The sequence below is a fragment of the Sinocyclocheilus grahami genome, unplaced genomic scaffold (assembly GCF_001515645.1).
Source record: "Sinocyclocheilus grahami isolate Dianchi unplaced genomic scaffold, SAMN03320097.WGS_v1.1 scaffold398.1, whole genome shotgun sequence".
Taxonomy (NCBI): domain Eukaryota; kingdom Metazoa; phylum Chordata; class Actinopteri; order Cypriniformes; family Cyprinidae; genus Sinocyclocheilus; species Sinocyclocheilus grahami.
The window spans coordinates 976,313-996,692 of record NW_015505577.1 but is presented as its reverse complement, the minus strand read 5'-3'; the positions used below and the strand labels follow the sequence as shown (position 1 = coordinate 996,692).

The window sequence follows — 20,380 nt, the reverse complement described above, 5'->3', positions numbered from 1 at the left end:
TCAGTTTCACACTGACCCCCAGGTCTCATTCCCCCACATGGATATCTTTGTAAGTGGAGCCGCAGTAGTGGCCCAGGTGCTAAGCTCAGCCCAGGGTATCATTTACTGTCAGCGTGTGTCTGTTTCTCATAGGGATGCAAACTGAATAGCATATAATTGTGCATTTCTGGAGGATTGGGTAAAAAGATATCTTGGATCTCTTTGTTGCAAGCTTTTAGGTAATGCAGATCAAGATGTTTGAGACATGTTTCTATGACCTGTTTAAATGTTTGTGCCTGTTTTCCTCTTTCTCAGCCTATTCGCAACACATGGAAAACCATATCAGCCCTTCAAGCTATCTGAGCCAGCCGCTGCCTCCAGTGCATTCTGGACTCTACTCCCCGACCCCTAAAACCACGGTGGGGGATGATGATGCAACCAGGTATTGTCAAAAATTGTCTACATAAATCTACGATGGCGCTCATACTCAAGATTTTTTGGCACAATGCAGTGAGAAACGATGCAATGCTGTCTGTCTGTATGGATCAACGTTTTACTCTTTTACTGTTTAAATAAACAAAACTAATCATGGTCCTTACAAGGGCTGGGTATTGATACAGATTTCCTGATTTAATTCCAATCTTTGATGAAAGAGTAGTTTGTGAGTCTTTTTCAGTGATTCATTAAAAGGAGTGGCTCATAATATTCTTTTTTTTTTTCAGACTACATTGATGGTGCTGTATATTATTTTGTGCAACTCAACAGAATTATTTCTGCTATTATTTTGTGGTACACTTAGTATCATCAGTTGAATACCAGATTAATCTTGTACTTATAAGCTTATTGTTTGAGTTCAACAAAAGGGGAGCTTCAAGCTGTTCATGATTATTTTTATAATGTGATGCCAGAGCAAGTCAGTGCTCTGATGCCCACATGTGATGTTCAGGATGCTATCATGACCTGTTTAGTTGATGAGATGCTCTCTGAACTTTTTTGATATAGTTCACTGGAGTATCGAATTGCTTATTACTTTTACTCAGGTCAGCTGGCCCAAGCTGCAATGCCTCACTGAGGGAGTTGTCAATTGTGAGGGCAGATGGCAGTTCCCATTTCAGCATGTCATCCACGTCTGAGAAAAGCATGTGATGATTTTACAAGGTTAAATCTATTTTAATTTCAGAATTGGCCCACTTTAAGAGAGCACAATAAAAAAATCAAACTGGTTGCAAAAAAGGGTGAGGTTATGCCATTTATCCAGATGTAACACCAAACTTTTAGACACAATTCTGACCCAAAACGACACATCATTGCCGATTTAGCTATTTGATAAGCTCTCAATTTAGCCCATCCGTGTGATTTTCATAAAAACCACTGTGCATCATCAAGCCTCTTAGCCAGCTTGCCAGAAAATGAATAAACAAGATTGTCATAATCCAGCAGAACAAACGGTTCTATTAGTCTGACCATTTAGGTCCACAGGAGAAGTTTAGCACAACAATCAAACATACAGTACAGTCTGAAAGGAGCATGTGGCTCCTTCTAGATTTCATTGTGTTCATTGTTGTTTTTTATAGCAATGCTCTATTTAATAGGCAAGAGATGATGTGATAAAATGGTGTTTTATTTTACAGTATCAGTTAGGGTGACCATACGTCCTCTTTTCCCCGGACATGTCCTCTTTTTGGACCTAAAAAAATGCGTCCGGCCGGGATTTCTAATTAAATCGCCCAAAATGTCCGGGATTTGGCTTTTGCTTTCTATAATGGCCGTTCATTGTGTGCATTTTTGTATTAAAGCTCTGTGGGGGTCTGTTTTCTTAATCCCACTCCCAATTTCTGACCATTACCGCCTGCTCCTGCATTTTTAATATTGAATATAATTTTTGCGCATCAGGAAGCCGCTATCAATATGTGGAGTAAATCGCTTTGGATGCAGCTCGTGTTGGATGCAGGGTTGCCAAATCTGCATTTTTTTCCCCACGGAATTGGGCTGATTTTACACTGTTGCGGCGGGTTGATTTTCTTGCATAGGTTTGAAATATTGCATAAATTACATTTGACTGAAATGCTTATTGAAACATTTTGCATTCTACCTATGATAAAACTGTGGTATGTTTATGATCAATCTGCAAAATCGGGACTAAAATATGTATTTTGGGTATGGAAATAGCATATTTTGAGTTTTGATATGGGATATGGTCATGCACTACTTTGGGGGCTACTTTAACCCCCCTCAAACCCAACACCCAATGCCCCCCACCCCCTGTCTGCCTCCTTTCCCCCACTGTCCTCTTTTTTGAAAACTAAATTATGGTCACCCTAGTATCAGTATTATAAGTTAGCCACAGGGTTGTTTTGTGGCTGTGTGTTGTACAACTAGACCAGCAGTGCCTCCAAGAGGCCAGTTATATACATTGACCTTGCACTCTTAAAGGAATATTCATTTGTAGCATTTCAAAAATAATTTCAATTTGCCCCTCAGTTTGACAATCACATATTCAGTAATGCACTTTCAGAAGTGTGCGTGCAGAAGTAAGGTGTTCAAGGCACCTGAAAGCGGAAATATGATGCTCATATATTATTATAGCATGTTAAAAATATTAACATAGAAAAATTTTATTTTAGATTGTAATAATATTTCACAGTATTACTGTTTTTATTGCATTTTGAAAAATTAAAGCAACCTTGGTGAGCATAAGAGACTACTTTTTCACAGGTGGCCTTGTCATTAAATGTGATCTTACAAACTAGTATGTCTAACTCATAGAATGTTGCTGTATGACATGTACAATACAGAGAACACAGCATACAGGTGCATCTCAATAAATTAGAATGTCGTGGAAAAGTTCATTTATTTCAGTAATTCAACTCAAATTGTGAAACTCGTGTATTAAATAAATTCAATGCACACAGACTGAAGTAGTTTAAGTCTTTGGTTCTTTTAATTGTGATGATTTTGGCTCACATTTAACAAAAACTCACCAATTCACTATCTCAACAAATTGGAATATGGTGACATGCCAATCAGCTAATCAACTCAAAACACCTGCAAAGGTTTCCTGAGCCTTCAAAATGGTTTGGTTCACTAGGCTACACAATCATGGGGAAGACTGCTGATCTGACAGTTGTCCAGAAGACAATCATTGACACCCTTCACAAGGAGGGTAAGCCACAAACATTCATTGCCAAAGAAGCTGGCTGTTCACAGAGTGCTGTATCCAAGCATGTTAACAGAAAGTTGAGTGGAAGGAAAAAGTGTGGAAGAAAAAGATGCACAACCAACCGAGAGAACCGCAGCCTTATGAGGATTGTCAAGCAAAATCGATTCAAGAATTTGAGTGAACTTCACAAGGAATGGACTGAGGCTGGGGTCAAGGCATCAACGTCAGCGGCATCTTACCTGGGCTAAGGAGAAGAAGAACTGGACTGTTGCCCAGTGGTCAGATGCATAGAGAATCTATGGGGTATTGTCAAGCAGAAAATGAGAAACGAGACCAAAAAATGCAGATGAGCTGAAGGCCACTGTCAAAGAAACCTTGGCTTCCATACCACTTCAGCAGTGCCACAAACTGATCACCTCCATGCCACGCCGAATTGAGGCAGTAATTAAAGCAGAAGGAGCCCCTGCCAAGTATTGAGTACATGTACAGTAAATGAACATACTTTCCGGAAGGCCAACAATTCACAAAAAATGTTTTTTTTTTATTGGTCTTATGAAGTATTCTAATTTGTTGAGATAGTGAATTGGTGGGTTTTTGTTAAATATGAGCCAAAATCATATAAATAAAATAAAAATCATATCAAATAAAAGAACCAAAGACTTAAACTACTTCAGTCTGTGTGCACTGAATTTATTTAATACACGAGTTTCACAATTTGAGTTGAATTACTGAAATAAATGAACTTTTCCATGACATTTTAATTTATTGAGATGCACCTGTATATTCCTGATTTATAGGACAATGTAATGATTTTGCAACCTGTTTGTTTTGGACAAAATGAACAGTTTGTGTATGATGCTGTGAGTCTGTAAGTTTAGTTGTTGAATGTGGAAATAAGGACATATGTTTTAATGTTTTGTCATAATGTTTTGCTTATGCAGGGAACCCAGGAAGGTGGTGCTGCATCGAGGCTCTACAGGGCTTGGCTTCAACATAGTGGGTGGAGAGGACGGAGAGGGCATATTTATTTCCTTCATCCTAGCCGGAGGTCCTGCAGACCTCTGTGGAGAATTGAAGAAAGGAGACCGTTTGGTGTCTGTGAGTATTTCAGTGGGGACTGAAACCGTGCCCTGCCACACTGAAGATGAACATCTAATCAGGAGTATTTCTTACAGTATTCAGCAGACATACTGAGCTCAGTGCTAAACAGTGTGCAAGACCACTATCATACTGCTTATCCTATTGATATAAAAATGGCTGTACCTTTCTTAGGTGAATGGAATAGACCTACGCAGTGCCACTCATGAACAGGCTGCGGCAGCCCTGAAGAACGCTGGACAAGCAGTCACCATCGTTGCCCAGTACAGACCAGAGGGTGAGTCTTGCTCACAAAAGTAAAGTGTAAAAAACAGTGCCACTCATTAAAAACAAACCAGAAAGCAATCAGTGATCAGCAGGAGTCTCTTAGCTGTGTTATTGCGAGAAGTAAAAAGCTAATAAGCCAATACTCCAGTTTTATAGCCTTCTATTGACTCCTTTGTGCTAAGTCGGGTCTTAAATAGAACTCATAAAAATTTGATTTGGATATTTAGTCATCCAGGTCTGACTGTTCAAACTGTCCTACAGACCATTATTATACTCTTAACAATGGTGGTACATTTCTGATGCTTTGTCTTTCTCTCCCCTTGATACATTTTTTTTAAAAATAAGATTTGCTTTTAACAGCAATAGACTCACATTTTTAAAGTATTGATTCTGACAGTTTGAATTTCTTCTTAGAGTCAATGGTTGTTCTGCATCATTTACATTTGTGCGCCATCTGCATCCTGTGAACATTTTAGAAAAGATTCAAAAAGACGACTTCCATGATAAGGCACAAATTGGTGTCCAGTTGCTACTTAGTATCATGACAAAGCTATTTGTGTGAATATTTGTATAACTTTGATAATGTGTTTTATTGATAACATTGTTTTTTTATGTACAAATATTCAGCCTCACTCTTTTTACATGAGTCTTTTATTCCCTCATACACACAATGTTTTATGAGGGCTTTCAACAGCAGCATTCTGGGAAATGTGCAGTAGTGATATTTGTGGCCTTGTGTTTCAGAGTACAGCCGATTTGAAGCCAAGATCCATGACCTAAGAGAGCAGATGATGAACAACAGCATCAGCTCAGGCTCAGGGTCCCTGAGGACCAGTCAGAAGAGATCACTATACGTCAGGTACTAGACAAATATCTACAATATTCTATAAGGAAGGATCTGGAAAACTGCATATAAAGTCACTATGAAATCAAAACTGACGATTTTTATTTTTTATTGAATATTTCAGTGTTTATTACAAATAATTTACAATGAACTGACTATTATTATTTGTAATTTGTATTATTCATATTCCCTTGTAATATTTAATCCCCTCACCCTCGCAATGACAACTCTTTTCTGATTATCTGTGCACCGGCGCAAGGGCTGGGCAAAAAAACCTCCCTCCAACAACCTGTCACTCACATGAGATCACAGCAATTAGCTAACAACAACGATCCAACTGTCCAGTCAATTCCTGATGGACGAAGTCAAGTCCTACATTTTTACTTGTTTTTTCTTGTTTCACATGGATATACAGTATGTCACTGTAGAGAAAAATAGACCATTACAATTTCCATTTCATGCCAACTTTAAATGCTGTTTTTTTTAACTAAATTGCTTATTTGGAATAAGATGTCTTGTATTTGCAGTTTACACACCTATTGAAATGGTTTAGCAATTTTTAAAGCTTCTGTTCAGACTTTACCATATGCTCTCAGCTAAAGGAGCAAGTATCTAGTCTGTGTTTTTCCTTTGGTCTTACTTTGACTGTTTTCTGCAGGGCACTGTTTGATTATGATAAAACTAAGGATTCTGGGCTGCCCAGCCAGGGCCTGAACTTCAAATTCGGGGACATACTGCACGTGGTGAATGCTTCAGATGATGAGTGGTGGCAGGCACGGCAAGTCACTCCTCAAGGAGAGGTGGAGGAAATGGGTGTAATTCCCAGCAAGAGAAGGTGAAAGATTGAAGCTTATAAAATTACAAATATAATTATTATTATTTGCAGATACATTTAGGCTGGTAGGTTTACTTGGATGTAGGGCATGCTGACATTTGTGTTTGCATTAAATAGTATAAATAGGTCACCCAGCACCATTCCACCAAATTCTTCCAGAATTTTTTTGACCGGACCCGAGTTTGTCATCGTGTATGCTTAGCTGATAGGTTATTCTCAGTAGCGTCAAATTGCATGTCTTAGAGATGTTTTCCGATGAAGGAGCTTTAAATGCAGCATAACTGATTAATTGTGAATAACAGCTATTGTAATACGAGATCCTTATGTTTTCTCTGAAGAGTGGAGAAGAAGGAGAGAGCAAGGTTAAAGACAGTTAAGTTCAACTCCAAATCGCGAGAAAAAGGGGTGAGTGAACATTTTCTTACATGCATACCTACATAGATTTGAACAATACTCTGTTCCAAAACCAAGTGAGTTGCTTTGCTGTCTACTGCCTACATGTCTTGTAAGACCACATCCTGACTGATTTGGAGCCTCGTAAGTGCATTGCACTTTGCATTGACAGCCCCCATGTCATGCACACAAAAATGCTGAATAAATTTGGGTTTTAAGTTGTGTTAGGGTTTTCTAACACAACATTTCTCTCAACTTGTCCACCTTGAATTAAGTTTTGAGTTCATTTCAATGTGTTCTGGGATTGCTTTCTCTGCAAACCATAAACAGCCATTCAACAGTTTGTGGTTGATTAGATTTGTACTGTTTTTGAAAATACAGTAAAAATGGTAATATTGTGAATTGTTGTTATTACAATTTAAAATAACTGTTTTCTGTTTTAATTATTTTAAAATGTCATTTATTCCTGTGCCATTACTCCAGTCTTCAAAGTCACATGAGTTTTCAGAAATCATTCTAACACACTGATTTGGTGCTCAGGAAATATTTATTTTAATTATAAATGTAGAAAACAGATGTGCTGCTTTATTTGTAATATTAAATAAATAAATATGACACTTATCAGGATATTTTGATGAATATAGCATTTTTTGAAATAGAAATATTTAGTAACATTATAAATTATAATTGTATGCGTTCTTACTAATGAATAAAGAAATAATAAATAAATCCTACTGACCCTAACCATTTGATTAATTACATTGGCATGCTGCCTTAGATTTTGTCCAAAACATGGAATCCTAGAAAGCAGCATTTTAATATGCTTCGTTTGCTTGCTTCCTTATGGAACGACCTTTTCATCAGGAGTATGATGTTGGCAACTCACTAGGGATTGGAAGAAAGCTCTTATGTTGCTTATACTGTGTATCTAGAATGACATTGAAATGCATTTCAAATTGCTTTACAAATTAGTATTTGCAAATTTTCCTACCTCTGTGAAAGTTTGACCGTTTGATATTAACTCACAATTAATAATGCTCCGTTAGTGCATTCAGTGGAATGTAATATTCTGATACTAATCAGTCTGCCATATGAATGGTACAGTCTAAATTAACAGCATGCATAGCTGCAAGTGTCGCAGGCACAAAAAATGGTCATATGTTATATAACACATATAACAGTACTATTATACATCTATAACTCATTTATGAGGCATAGAAGTCAACACCAGATTATCTAACAGCCTGAGAAAACATGCATGAAAGGAAAACGAAGGATAAATACGCTTGCCATTGATGTCGGACTGCTCGTCCTTCTGTATGCCACACCTCACCTCTCCTGTCCTTCATCCTCACACTTTTCTCTTTTTACCTATCGTTCAAGCGCTCTCCGATAATCCATAGTGCTGCAGTGTAAACCAGCCAGGCTTATAACTGATCACTGCATAAGAATGGAAATGCACCTGCAGTCTTGGTGCTGCATCATTGCAGAGGAAAAGAGCCATACAGTAATGCTTAAATAATTTTACATACAGGTTTTCACAGCAAAGTATTTCATACTATATTTGCCTGCCCTTGAATGAAAGAAAAGGAAATCAGGCCAACTTGCTTTTTGTTTTGTTGCATGTTGCTGCTGATAAGAAAAGCATCCACAACCAAAGCAGTTATAGGCCTCCACATGCTTCTGGCACACCCACAATGCTTCTTACCCTCTGCATGCAATTCTGTCCGTCTGCTTCTCTTGTGTTTGAGATTTCCTGCTGCTAGCTGTTTTTTGAGTCTATGACTCAAATCCTTTTATTTGTCCACTTCAGTTCTTCATGCATTTCATGTACAATTCTGACTTTGTGACATCCTCCATTAATTGAGTGAACATCTATAAAAAAGACCTATAATTGTATCATTATGATTTGATTAAGCCGTCAGAGGTCCACAAAGTCGAGAGCAGAACAATCATCCTTTATTTTTTCCATATGGACATTAGACTGCCCTCTTCCCCTTCCCTTCTTTTCTTTTGCCCTCCCCTTCCTTCTCTTCCTCAGCAGTCCCTCAATGACAAGCGTAAAAAGAATCTGTTTTCCCGCAAGTTCCCTTTCTACAAGAACAAGGAGGCGAGTGAGCAGGAAACAAGCGATGTGGACCGTAAGTACAGAAATCAGCACTTCAGCGCAATGCTGGGCAAGAATAGGGCAGCAGGTCATAAGGACAGAGGTGGGCACTGCTCCACTGGACACAGCAGACATCAGAGCCTACTTTAGTTATAGCAACACCAGTGGACAGAGACAGCTTGTTGCCTGCTGTGTTCAGTGGCTGGACCAGGCCTTAGAGTGTCTCAGTAACCCTTGTACTCTTGTGGTTGTTGTCTCTCTTGTTGCTCCCTTCCTGACCGATCCACAGGACAACCCAGATGACATGCTATCCAAAGGCCAGAGTAAGTTTCCCATGTAGATGCCCACTCGGTCACCTCTGGACCAGACTTCCACTCTATCTCTCTTCCTCTCACATATCTCATTCCTCACTCTCATAATTCATACAGTACCAGACAAACAGTTTTCTATTTCTGCTGTTGATGGTGGAGGTGAAACGTAGTTTGTTTTTTTTTACTTTCTGTCTCATTGTGCTCTATGGGATCTCCTCTCGTTCAGTACCTGCATATTTTATTTTCTCTTGATTGGAAAATAATCTATTAATTTGATATTTATTTGCCATCATACACTAGATAGGCAAACTATTATCTAATTACAGTTTACTGTGTTTACTGTTAACTCCTCAAAGGTCCCTTGTAATGGCTTGACGGGTGCAGTTTTCTTTTCTGTTCAGGTTGACATTTTTTGTATTGACTCCATAAATCACATTAATATGGGCAAAAGCATCGAAGACACCTTCAAAAATAAATTCCAAATACTTTGTAACTAAATTATTTTTGGGAAAGGAAATGAAATACGAGCATGAGGTTGTATTCTTAATGTGAAATTGAGGGGGAAATCTCAATCTAGAGACCATTTTATTGGACAAAACTTGAATGCATTTGTGTATGCAAGATAAGTCATCTTTTGCTGGAAGATAAATACTTAAAGGGTTAGTTCACCCAAAATTGAAAATGTTATCATCATTTACATACCCTCATGTCATTCCAAACCCACAAGTCTTTCATCTTTGAACCAAAACATTTTTGATCTAGTCTTCTGAAGAGACATGATCACTTTATTTCAGGGGTCTCCAACTGCAGGCTGCAGACTTCAGTTCAAACACAGCTGCCTGTAATTTTCGAGTTACCTTGAAGACCTTGATTACCGGGTTCAGGTTTATATGATTAGGGTTGGAGCTGAACTCCGCATAAAAGTAGCTTTCTAAAAGCAGGGTTTGAGATCTCTGCTTTATATGATGAAGAGATTTAATTTAGGCTTTTATTTTATTCTTTTTGTGTTCTGTTCATCATTTGAAGCAATTCGGTATCTACAAAATCCTTAGATTAAACTGCTTGATTCATTCGGATTACCTTCACAGTGTCTTTATGAACTTTTTGAAGCTTAAAAATTGTGGTTGCATAGACATTGAAAGGACAAAATATAAAAAAATATCTTAATTTGTGTTCCAAAAATGTAAATAAATGATAACAGAAATAAAATTTTTGGACATTCCCTTTAACATTCTAAATCTGTAAATCTGCTAGTTCATTCATTTTTAAACATGTTTGATACCACAGACCTCTTTATACATTGAAAAAGACAAAATATTGTGTACAATAGGGAAAACTAGATGAAAATAGCTAAGGAAATATTTAGGTTCTGTTACATTAACATTGTGTTAGAGTACTTTTAGATGTACAACATGAAGAGATACATGAATCAATGGCTGATGGTAGAAAAAAATTGTGATTAATCTCATGAATTCTGACCAGTCTTTAGAAAGCAGAATTAAACCATAATAATGTGAAATTATGTAAATGTAACTTATTTGGAATTATTTTTATTATTTATTTTACTATGACCTGTGCTTGTTAACTTTGTCAACTATTAAGAGTTACATATGACCTCAAAACTACCAGATATGGACTAAAAGCCACAGAACTCATTTCATGGGGTCTCAGAAGATGTACTATGTCCCTTAGTGGTGTGAGTATTTCTCCACTATGGTGAGACTCAGGACTGGTATTTTTGAGTCACCTCAAGCATCATCTTGTGCTCCTGTTCTTGGTTTTCATCATCCATTCCACCTCTGTTATGATTTCAGAGCATGTCACCTCTAATGCCAGTGATAGTGAGAGTAGTTACCGTAAGTTCTTCCTTCCATTATGCCCTTCATCTGTCTTTCTCATCTGCTTTTTTCCCCCGCACATTTAACAATGTTATTCTCTCTCCTGTTCTCTCTGCTATGCATTAATGTGTATGGGAGATCCATTTCATAATGTAACATAAAAATAAATAAATTACCAAGCAATGCTATTGTGGATTTATCAAGAGTTTACATTGCTGCCTGCCCCCCTTAACTGAGCAGCACTGCAGCGAGACAGGATGGGTAATGTTCCAGAAGCCACACAGATACAATACCAAAATCAATCAGTGAGCCCTCTGCCAGCCCCTGGCTCAGTCTCCATAGCAACAGTGCACCTACCCATCATTTCCCAGCCCTTGCCCTCTCTCTGTCAGAGACAGTCAGAGTCACAGTGGTGCTATATCAAAGCCACTCTAAAGATATTACTATACTGTCTCATGGGGGCCAGATGTTACACACCGCTGTGATCAGCAGTACAGAATGTGCATTAGTGCAGGGCATTACCAGCTACTGCATGGTACGGTACACTGTGTGTCATATCATAATGGGATTGTGAATGAAACTGCAGCAAAGGCACAAAATACTTGAATCTGTGGGATCAACGTTTTTGTCCACTATGGCCACTAACAGTTGGAAATTATATAAATGCAAACATAAACAATTAAAAATGTATGGTTATTTGTTTTTTTAGCTTCTTCAACATTTTCACTGGTCCTGATACATCACTGTTCAAAAGTTTGGGGTTAGTAAGATCTTTTTTTTTCCTGTAAGAATGCTTGAATGCTTTTCTTCAACAAGGACACATTACATGAAACAAAACTCATTAAAAAATGTATCATGGTTTCCACAAAAAATATAAAGCAGCTCTACAGTTTTCAACTTTGTTAATAAGATACAGTTTATTGTCAGATTGATTTCTGAAGGATCATGTGACACTGAAGACAGGAGAAATGGCTGCTGAAAATACAGCTGTGCTATCACAGGAATAAATTACATTTTAAAATATAAAAATGTAATATTTCACTGTATTGTTTTTACTGTATTTTTGATCAAATAAATGCAGCCTTCGTGAACATAAGAGACTTACCGACCCCAAACTGTTGAATGGTTGTGTTAAATTAAATAAACAAATAAATACATTTAATTTTGTAGCTATTTATTTTTATATTGATATGCTTTAATACATTTTTTAAATAAATACATTTTGATTACTTGAAAATAAATGATATAGCAATAGTGCAATGTAGCTCCATGACAGCAATACATACTTTTGCTGGAAAATGCAGTCATACAATGCAAGACATAGTTTGTGTGTTTTTCTTTGTGATCTCTCATACACGTGAATAACTAACAAAACAGGCAGTTAATTCCATTGCTTTGGAATAAATGCTTAATAGAAAACGAAGCGTTTGAGAGAGGCGGGGCATAGAGGACCTACAATAATGTACAGTATTTGAAAAATAATGTGTTTTTTGAACATTAAAGCATGTCAACATATTCTGTTACACCAAATACACAAAATAATGATATTTAAAAAAGCATCATATGACCCCTTTAAGTACACAATATTGCTACACTTTGATGCAATAAACAGCACCAGCATGTCACAGGCCCTTAGGAATTCTGCCCTTAACTTTGAAGCACGTATCTGCCTCTAACTCATAGTGCACATGCGGGCAGTCAGACCTACTGAGATCCACAGAAAGAGCTCCACTTTAATCATCATGACAATCTCATACCAACCATGACGGAGGAATCCATTGCTTTTCACTATTCATTTGTGTAGCACACAGGATCTAGTGGCCACAGGGGGATCTCACATAGCTGTCTCTGCAATTTCACACATTTAATAATAATGCATGAGCAGAAAACATTGCATCGATTTCAGGGTCTTAATATGCCTGACTGGATTTGATAACATAGCGATAACATAAAATGATGAATTGTACAAGAAGATATATATGTTTTATTTTTCTAAGCTTAACTATGTGTGTGTTCATATCTCAGGTGGTCAAGAGGAATATGTGTTGTCTTATGAGCCAGTCTGTCAGCAGGAAGGTAAAATGCTAATGATTGTCTGTATCAGCAACATTAACCCATGAGATTTCACATCAATGATTCTTTTTAGGAGAATGTGACTGATTTCAATGAATGGTCTTTCCACAGTGAACTACTCGCGACCAGTGATTATCTTGGGTCCGATGAAAGACAGAGTAAACGATGACCTGATCTCGGAGTTCCCTGACAAATTTGGTTCCTGTGTTCCTCGTAAGTATCTGTACACTGTATGAACTGATTAGATAACATGATGAGGGACACATTATTCCAGTTGCTACAGTGGAAATTACAGTGTTGTTTGCAAGCATGTCAAATAAAAAGCCAGTTCAGACTGCATTGACATGGTTGAATATCTTTTATTTTTTAGAGAGATTTGAATAGATGAATTCCTCTAGTAAGTGATGTAAATTATTATTCACAGGGGTCTGTTTGATAGGGCTGCACAATGAATTTGACCATAGGGTTTAGTGAGGTTATTTAACTGTGAATAACTATCATTTAATTAAGAGTAAGCAGGTGCTGTGCCCTTCAAAATGTAATAGACTCAAACCATTCATGGTGCAGTTTGAATAAAATGTGCCTTAATAATACAGAAACAACGCATGTTCTCTTTATTTTAAAACTTTCACAGTTACAATATTTTTGAATTTTATATGTTCAAACAAACAGGTAGAAATCCAATGTACTGATATAGCTTACAAAAAAAAGTCAGAGGTTCTTAACCAGGTGACCAAAGCAAAATACCACTTAAAAAGATTTAAAATAAGCCAAAACAAGCATTAAAATAAGCCAAATCCAGATATTCATTTTTCTAGTTATGACAGACTCTAAAAAAAAATGTAATCGGGTAGAGGTTGTGAGTAAAAAATACTTTCAAAAATCCTCCTCCTAATCCTTATTGAGTAAATCTTGAAAAACTGGAAAAGTCATAGGGCCTTCGAATATTGCTGCACAGAATAAACAGATACAGCACCTATCAGGATTTAATGCTTTATGCATTTGTTCAAATGCACATATACATATTGTATTTGAAACTACAAATCTGCAAACACTTGTAAACTAAATTTAGTAGATATACTACAACCATGGGTTTAGTACAGAAATTAAGCCTGTAGCATATGCTGCTCTCTGTCTCAGATACAACAAGGCCGAAGCGAGATTATGAGGTGGATGGGAGAGACTACCACTTTGTTGTGTCCAGAGAGCAGATGGAGAGAGATATACAGGAGCACAAGTTCATCGAGGCAGGCCAGTACAACAGTTACCTGTATGGAACCAGTGTGCAGTCTGTCAGAGAGGTGGCGGAAAAGGTGAGATCCAGATTTATTTCTCACCATAAGAAGTGTGTTTTATACATACATTACATTTACCAGGCAAAAAAAAGATTTGAATGTCATTACACAATGTTAGGGTTATTGAGGAGCTTAGCATTGTTTCTGGAGAAATAGGCACGATATGCATGATACACCTGCACAACTGCTGACAACACAGGACTATAATGCATACCATGCATCCTTATTGCTTACTGTATGGAAACCCTGTCTTTGGTGCTCTCCTCAGGGCAAACATTGCATTCTAGATGTATCAGGCAACGCCATAAAAAGACTGCAAGTGGCTGTGCTTTACCCCATCGCTATGTTCATCAAACCAAAATCAATGGAGAACATCATGTGAGTAAAAGACAAGGAATCAAACTAGCATTTACAAAGAAGATCATTGTCTATTAACACTCACGCTATCAATGACGGAATACATTTTCAGAGTGCTGATGGAATAGGTGGGATATCTGTTGGAGTCTTCCACTCTACCATATTTGCCATTGTGTCATATGTTGTTAGCTCACAACAGAAAATATTCATAATTAATCATAACTAGTTATGGTTAATTATTCATATTTCCTGTTGTGAGCTAAATTCGCTACACAGTACCCAGTCAAACTCTTTGGGGCACAGTTGAATCTATTTATTTCTCAAAATAGTATAGTATGCAAGGACCACTAATGCATAAAAGTTTTTTTTCTGTCCCCTGCAAGCACTGTAAAATAAAAAAGGGATGTAATGCTCTTTGCTCTCTCCTCAGGGAGATGAATAAAAGACTGACAGAGGAACAAGGCAGGAAGACATACGACAGAGCCATGAAGCTGGAACAGGAGTTCACGGAGCACTTCACAGGTCTGTTTGCTCAATCTGTCTGTGACTCTGATATAGGCATCAAGACAACTGCTAACCCCTACTCACATTTCTGATTTTACAATACATTATATACGTAGCAATGACAAGGTCGAGGTAACACAGGAAACACAAACTGATCGAATGTAATGTGTGTGTGTGTGTGTATATATATATATAGAGAGAGAGAGAGAGAGAGTTGTGGTCAGAATTAGTAGGCCCCTTGGTAAATATGAGCAAAGGAGGCTGTGAAAGATCTGCAATGTTTATCTTTTTGGTCTGTTATTCAAAATATTCACAAAAAATTCATCTGGCCATGGCAGAATCTTCATTTTGTGCTCAGTGACCCATTTGTATGTTGATTTTGATGTTTGTTTTGGACCCTTGTCCTGATTGATCATCCAACCAATTATAAGATTTCCAGCAGAGGCAGTCAGGTTTAGATTTTTTCTCTATTGGTATTTGATCAAATCAATGAAGCCATGTATCAGAACAAGATGTCCAGAACCATTTTGGTTTCATCTGACTATGGAACGCCATCTTGTTTTAAGTTCCAGTTGTGTCTGGCAACTGAACATGCTGGAGTTTGATTTTGGGTGAGAACACAGGATTATTTTTTTTTCTTCTTGAAACCCTCCCGAGCAACTTGTGGTTATGTACGTAGGTGCTGTTTGATATTATCTGAGGCTTTCTGACCCCAAGACTCTTAACTAATTTCTGCAGTTCATCAGCTGTGAATCTTTGGCAATTCAAACGATCCTTTTCGCCGTGCATTAAGACAACATAAACACACGTCCACTTCTGGGATGATTTTTAACATCTCCAGTTGATTAGAACTTCTTAATTTTTGAACTGACTAACAAAATTGTTGCCTATTGTAGAACTGCAAATAGCTAATCAATTAACTTCACACTGTATTTGATCTGAACTGACTTGAGCTAAATAATGAAACTACTTTTAGAGCTGCTTTACAGCAGAATCTCAACTGTCTCCATAGCCGATTTTCCATAATTGCTTCTGCTATTTCCTGTTTATCTCTATGAAGCTGCTTTGACACAGTCTGTATTGTATAGAGCACTAAGGAAATAAAGTGGCCTTTTCCCTGATGGTAAACATGGGAATTTTCAGTGCTTTACATATTTACTTACAGCCAATTTCTATTTTGTGAAGCTCAACAATTTTTTTGCTGCACATCAGAACTATTTCTTTGGTTTTACTCATTGTGATGGATGATGTTACCTCATATTTGTACTCCTGTAAAACAGGGAAGGATGGCTGGACAATCTGAATTTTTTGAATGAAAAATCATAAGGATAAACAATGAAGATTATATATTATATATATTTTGCATTTGCATTTGCAAACCATAATTTAGAAGATCAAATCTTGGGTTGTCTATATTATATAATTTATTAGGTGTTTTATTCTTGTCACCGCTGTCACCTCACTGTGATCATCTCTGCATTGCAGCTGTTGTTCAGGGGGACACTTTGGAAGAGATCTACGATCAAGTCAAGCAGATAATTGAGGAACAGTCTGGGCCATACATATGGGTACAGTCCAAGGAGAAACTATAAAAGCCTTCAGGAGTTTACCATCCCCCTTTCTCTGCCTGGTTTATTTATTGATTCTGTATTTTTTTTTTCTTTTTGGTAATCTCAGTTGGGTTTCTGCAGATGACAGAATTCACTCAACAGATTAATTCCTTAATCCAGCATACTTCAATCTCTGTTCAGTCCAATATCTTCACCTCCTACTTCTAGTTCCTCAGTAGCTATTTCAAGAGAAGAGGATCTGTCCTCATCAGATCTTTACTGCTTCCATGCTTACAGAAAGCAAAGCTATGCCAGACCAGCATCTGTTTACCAGGGGTTTGGAAACGGTACAGTTCCTTAATGTTTAAGGGAGGTTACTTTGTAAGGACAAAGATGGCGATCTGGATTTTCTGACACGTCTCTTTCATTTTACCCATTTTATTCTGTGTTCTTTTCGTGTAAATGGTAACATGGAGCTCAAGTCTCAGGCATCGGATTCATCAAAATGGTGAGAAACACACAAAAAAGCAAAACTTTGCACGTTGTAGCTTTCGAAGACCAGGTGCTCTTCAGCCCTTGTTTCTCATTGTTCATTTCCACCATAGTCCTGTATGTTCCACACATTCTTTGTTGTTGAATTACTTCTTTTACTTCTCCCTTGACTTGCATTGGCATGCTTATTGTTCTCCTCATTCTGATTGTCTGCGTTATGGAGCCATTGTGTTTAGATGATGTCCCGCTGCACAGATGCGAGACGTGTGCCGCCACTGTTAGAATGTCGGAGTCTACAACAGTGTCTTACGGAGTACGTGTTTTCAACACTTTGATTTACATTTAGGAAAGTGTGCCATTTATAAGAAACTGATATTTTTAAGAGGCAATAAAATGTCACCGCATATGTGGAAGAAATTTATTATACAATGAGATCTTAACAGATATTTAACCCTCCATAAACTGCCTATTTTGTTATAATAAAAGTCTATATTGAGCTTTACTTCAGCACTATTATAATGGGAGTTCTTTTCTTGACATCGTAAAGTGTATATTAGAGCAAGAGATTTAGAAAGAAGAAAGAAATAGTATGAATATATTTTTTTCCCTTTTTCTGTTACCACCCTTTTCCTAAACTGAAACAAATGACAAGATGCAGGGCAGTGAGGGGAATGTGGAGAAAACAGAGCCTAGTACATGATTAACACAAATATTTGAAGCTAGTTCTGTCTTTTCCTCCTCTCTGCCCACCCTTTCAACATCATCTGCTCCAAGTGTGCTACATAAGAGTCGTTATGTGTGAAGAAGAACGTTCTATCCATCCCCTCTCTCAGACACAAACCGTCTCAGCTGGAAGAAGAGCTTCACAAGGCTGACGAAGCTTTGGCACATGGCTGATGTTGTCCAGCTAGAAGCTCCACAGAGGTTTCTTCTTTCTAAACCTGTCCTGGAGAGAGGGGATCTTGCCTGCTCTTCCTTTGACATGATTGTTTTGTATACTAAGACTGCTTGTTCTACCACCTCACCAACTCTGCTTTTTGGGGACATTTTTGGGACTGGAAAAACAGAAACATGTAAATAACCTACTGATCTGATTCATTCCATTGATCAAAACGAATAAGAGAATGGCTAATTCAAGAAAAAATAAAACAAAATATTTCTCATACAGCACAGTGCTGGTGTGAGTCTTCCTTCAGATGGAGGGCTTAAGTATATCTATAAGGTGTGACATTTGCACACACTATTCTGTACACATCGATGCACTTCTGAAAAGTTGTCATTGATTATGGCACAGCTGTTATTTTGTGAGACCATTTCTGGCACCTTAAAGGGATAGTTGACTCCGATTTAAATTCTGTCATCATTTACTCAACCTCATGTCATTCCAATCCTGTATGATTTACTTTCGCCTGTGGAAAATTAAAGATATTTTTTGAGAACACATTCATACTGTATAATAGAAGTCAATGGCCACTAAAACTGTTAGGTTACCGACATTCTTCCAAATATTTTAATTTCAAATAAGAACGTAAGTACTATAGGTTTGAATCGACATGAGGGTGAGTAAATGATGACAGAACTTTCCAACACACTGTCATGACATTTTGTGACTATTTTACGTGATGGCTAAATTCAGGGCTGTCCAACCCTGCTTCTGGATAGCTGTAGTCCTGCAAAGTTCAGCTCAGACTGTAATCAAATACACCTGAACCAGCTAATCAAGGTGTTCAAGGTAATCTGAGTATTACAGGCAGGTGTGTTGGAGCAGGGTTGGAACTGAAGTCTGCAGGACAGTAGCTCTCCAGGTGCAGAGTTGGAGAGCCCTGGGCTAATTCAAATATGTATGATCTGCTTTTTTTTTTTTTAGATATTAGCTTCTGAAGATACAGTGCCTTGCAAAAATATATTTTCATTTTTTTCACATTTTGTGAAGTTGCTGTATTACGCTAAACTGCTTTAAATTACTTTTTTCCCCCACATCAATCTACACTCCATACACCATAATGGTAGCGCAAAAAACTGGGTTTTAACATCTTTGCAAATTTATTAAAATAAAAAACTTAAATGATTCCGTTGCATAAGTATTCATACCCGTATCTGGGACAGTTGAAATTTAGCTCAGGAGCATTCATATTGCTTGTAGATGTTACTACACTTCGAGTGAAGTTAACCTGTGGCAAATTCAATTGAATGGGTATGATTTGGAAAGGCAGAAGCGTTAGAAAGGTCTAACAGCTGATAATGCATATCAGAGCAAAAACCAAGCCCTGCGGTCAAAAGAACTGCCTGTAGAGCTCAGAAACAGGTTTGTGTCAAGCCAAAAAAAATCTGCTTCATTGAAGGTTCATAGAAGCACGTAGTCTCTGTTACCATTAATGGAAGAAATTTGAAACAACCAGGACTCTTCCTAGAGCTGGCCTTCTAGCCAAACTGAGCAAATGATGGAGAAGGGTCTCGGTTAGAGTGGTGACCAAGACCATGACGGTCACTCTAGTTGAGCTCCATGATCATATGTGGAGATGGGAGAAATCTAGAGAAGGACAAATATCACTGCAACACTCCACCGATCTGGGCTTTATGTTGGAGTGGCCAGACTCAATCTTCTCCTCAGTGAAGACACATGAAAACACACTTGGATTTTGCATAAAAAACACCTAAAGGACCCCCAGACTGTGAGAAACAAGAGTCTCTGGTCTGATGAACCTCAATTCCAAGCATCATGTTTGAAGGATACCAGGCACTGCTCATCACCTGCAGAGTACCATATCGCTCCATTAAAACCTCAACATGTCGTGAACACAACTCTCCAATAAAAAAGTGCGGGGGACGAATTTACTTTTTATAAAAAGTGGGGGGGACATGTCCCCCGCGTCCCCCGCGTAATCTACGCCCCTGTGATGATCAATGCTTGTCGCATTAAACAAAAAAGACTCGAGACCGTAAAGGTGCTTCAGCGAAATATTTAGTTAAGGGTATGAATACTTGTGCAATGTACTTATTTCAGTTTTTTTTATTTTTAATACATTTACGAAGTTGTGACAATTCTGTTTTTGCTTAGTCAGTATGGTGTATGGAGTGCAGATTGATGTGGGAAAAAAAGTAATTTAAAGCAGTTTAACATCAGGCAGCAACATCAAATGTTAAAAAATTAATGGGGTATGAACTTTCGCAAGGCACTGTAAGTGTTCTAAGATGTCCATGTCAAATGGTTTAAACACCGTTTTACTCCACTTATGTATTTCTTTGACAGTACATGCAGTTGGACTTGTAACAAGTA

The 20,380-nt window shown here is 37.7% G+C and overlaps 1 protein-coding gene across 3 annotated transcripts in view; it reads left to right on the top strand.

The window, feature by feature from the left end:
• The window catches only part of LOC107550443 (discs large homolog 1-like protein), a 138,986-nt gene extending 120,305 nt beyond the window's left edge, over positions 1 to 18,681 (top strand). For 2 of the 3 annotated variants that reach the window (XM_016231721.1, XM_016231719.1), the window contains 14 exons: positions 295 to 421; positions 4,081 to 4,237; positions 4,412 to 4,514; positions 5,249 to 5,363; positions 6,007 to 6,183; positions 6,522 to 6,588; positions 8,621 to 8,717; positions 10,809 to 10,850; positions 12,858 to 12,908; positions 13,017 to 13,118; positions 14,046 to 14,218; positions 14,469 to 14,578; positions 14,988 to 15,079; positions 16,547 to 18,681. In XM_016231721.1, coding sequence (XP_016087207.1) covers positions 295 to 421; positions 4,081 to 4,237; positions 4,412 to 4,514; positions 5,249 to 5,363; positions 6,007 to 6,183; positions 6,522 to 6,588; positions 8,621 to 8,717; positions 10,809 to 10,850; positions 12,858 to 12,908; positions 13,017 to 13,118; positions 14,046 to 14,218; positions 14,469 to 14,578; positions 14,988 to 15,079; positions 16,547 to 16,653 — 1,520 coding nt within the window. In that variant the 3' untranslated portion in view covers positions 16,654 to 18,681. Of the gene's footprint in view, positions 1 to 294; positions 422 to 4,080; positions 4,238 to 4,411; positions 4,515 to 5,248; positions 5,364 to 6,006; positions 6,184 to 6,521; positions 6,589 to 8,620; positions 8,718 to 8,972; positions 9,007 to 10,808; positions 10,851 to 12,857; positions 12,909 to 13,016; positions 13,119 to 14,045; positions 14,219 to 14,468; positions 14,579 to 14,987; positions 15,080 to 16,546 lie in introns of all 3 variants that reach the window. The other variant, XM_016231720.1, reaches the window with a different exon arrangement.
• Positions 18,682 to 20,380: the final 1,699 nt, after the last annotated feature.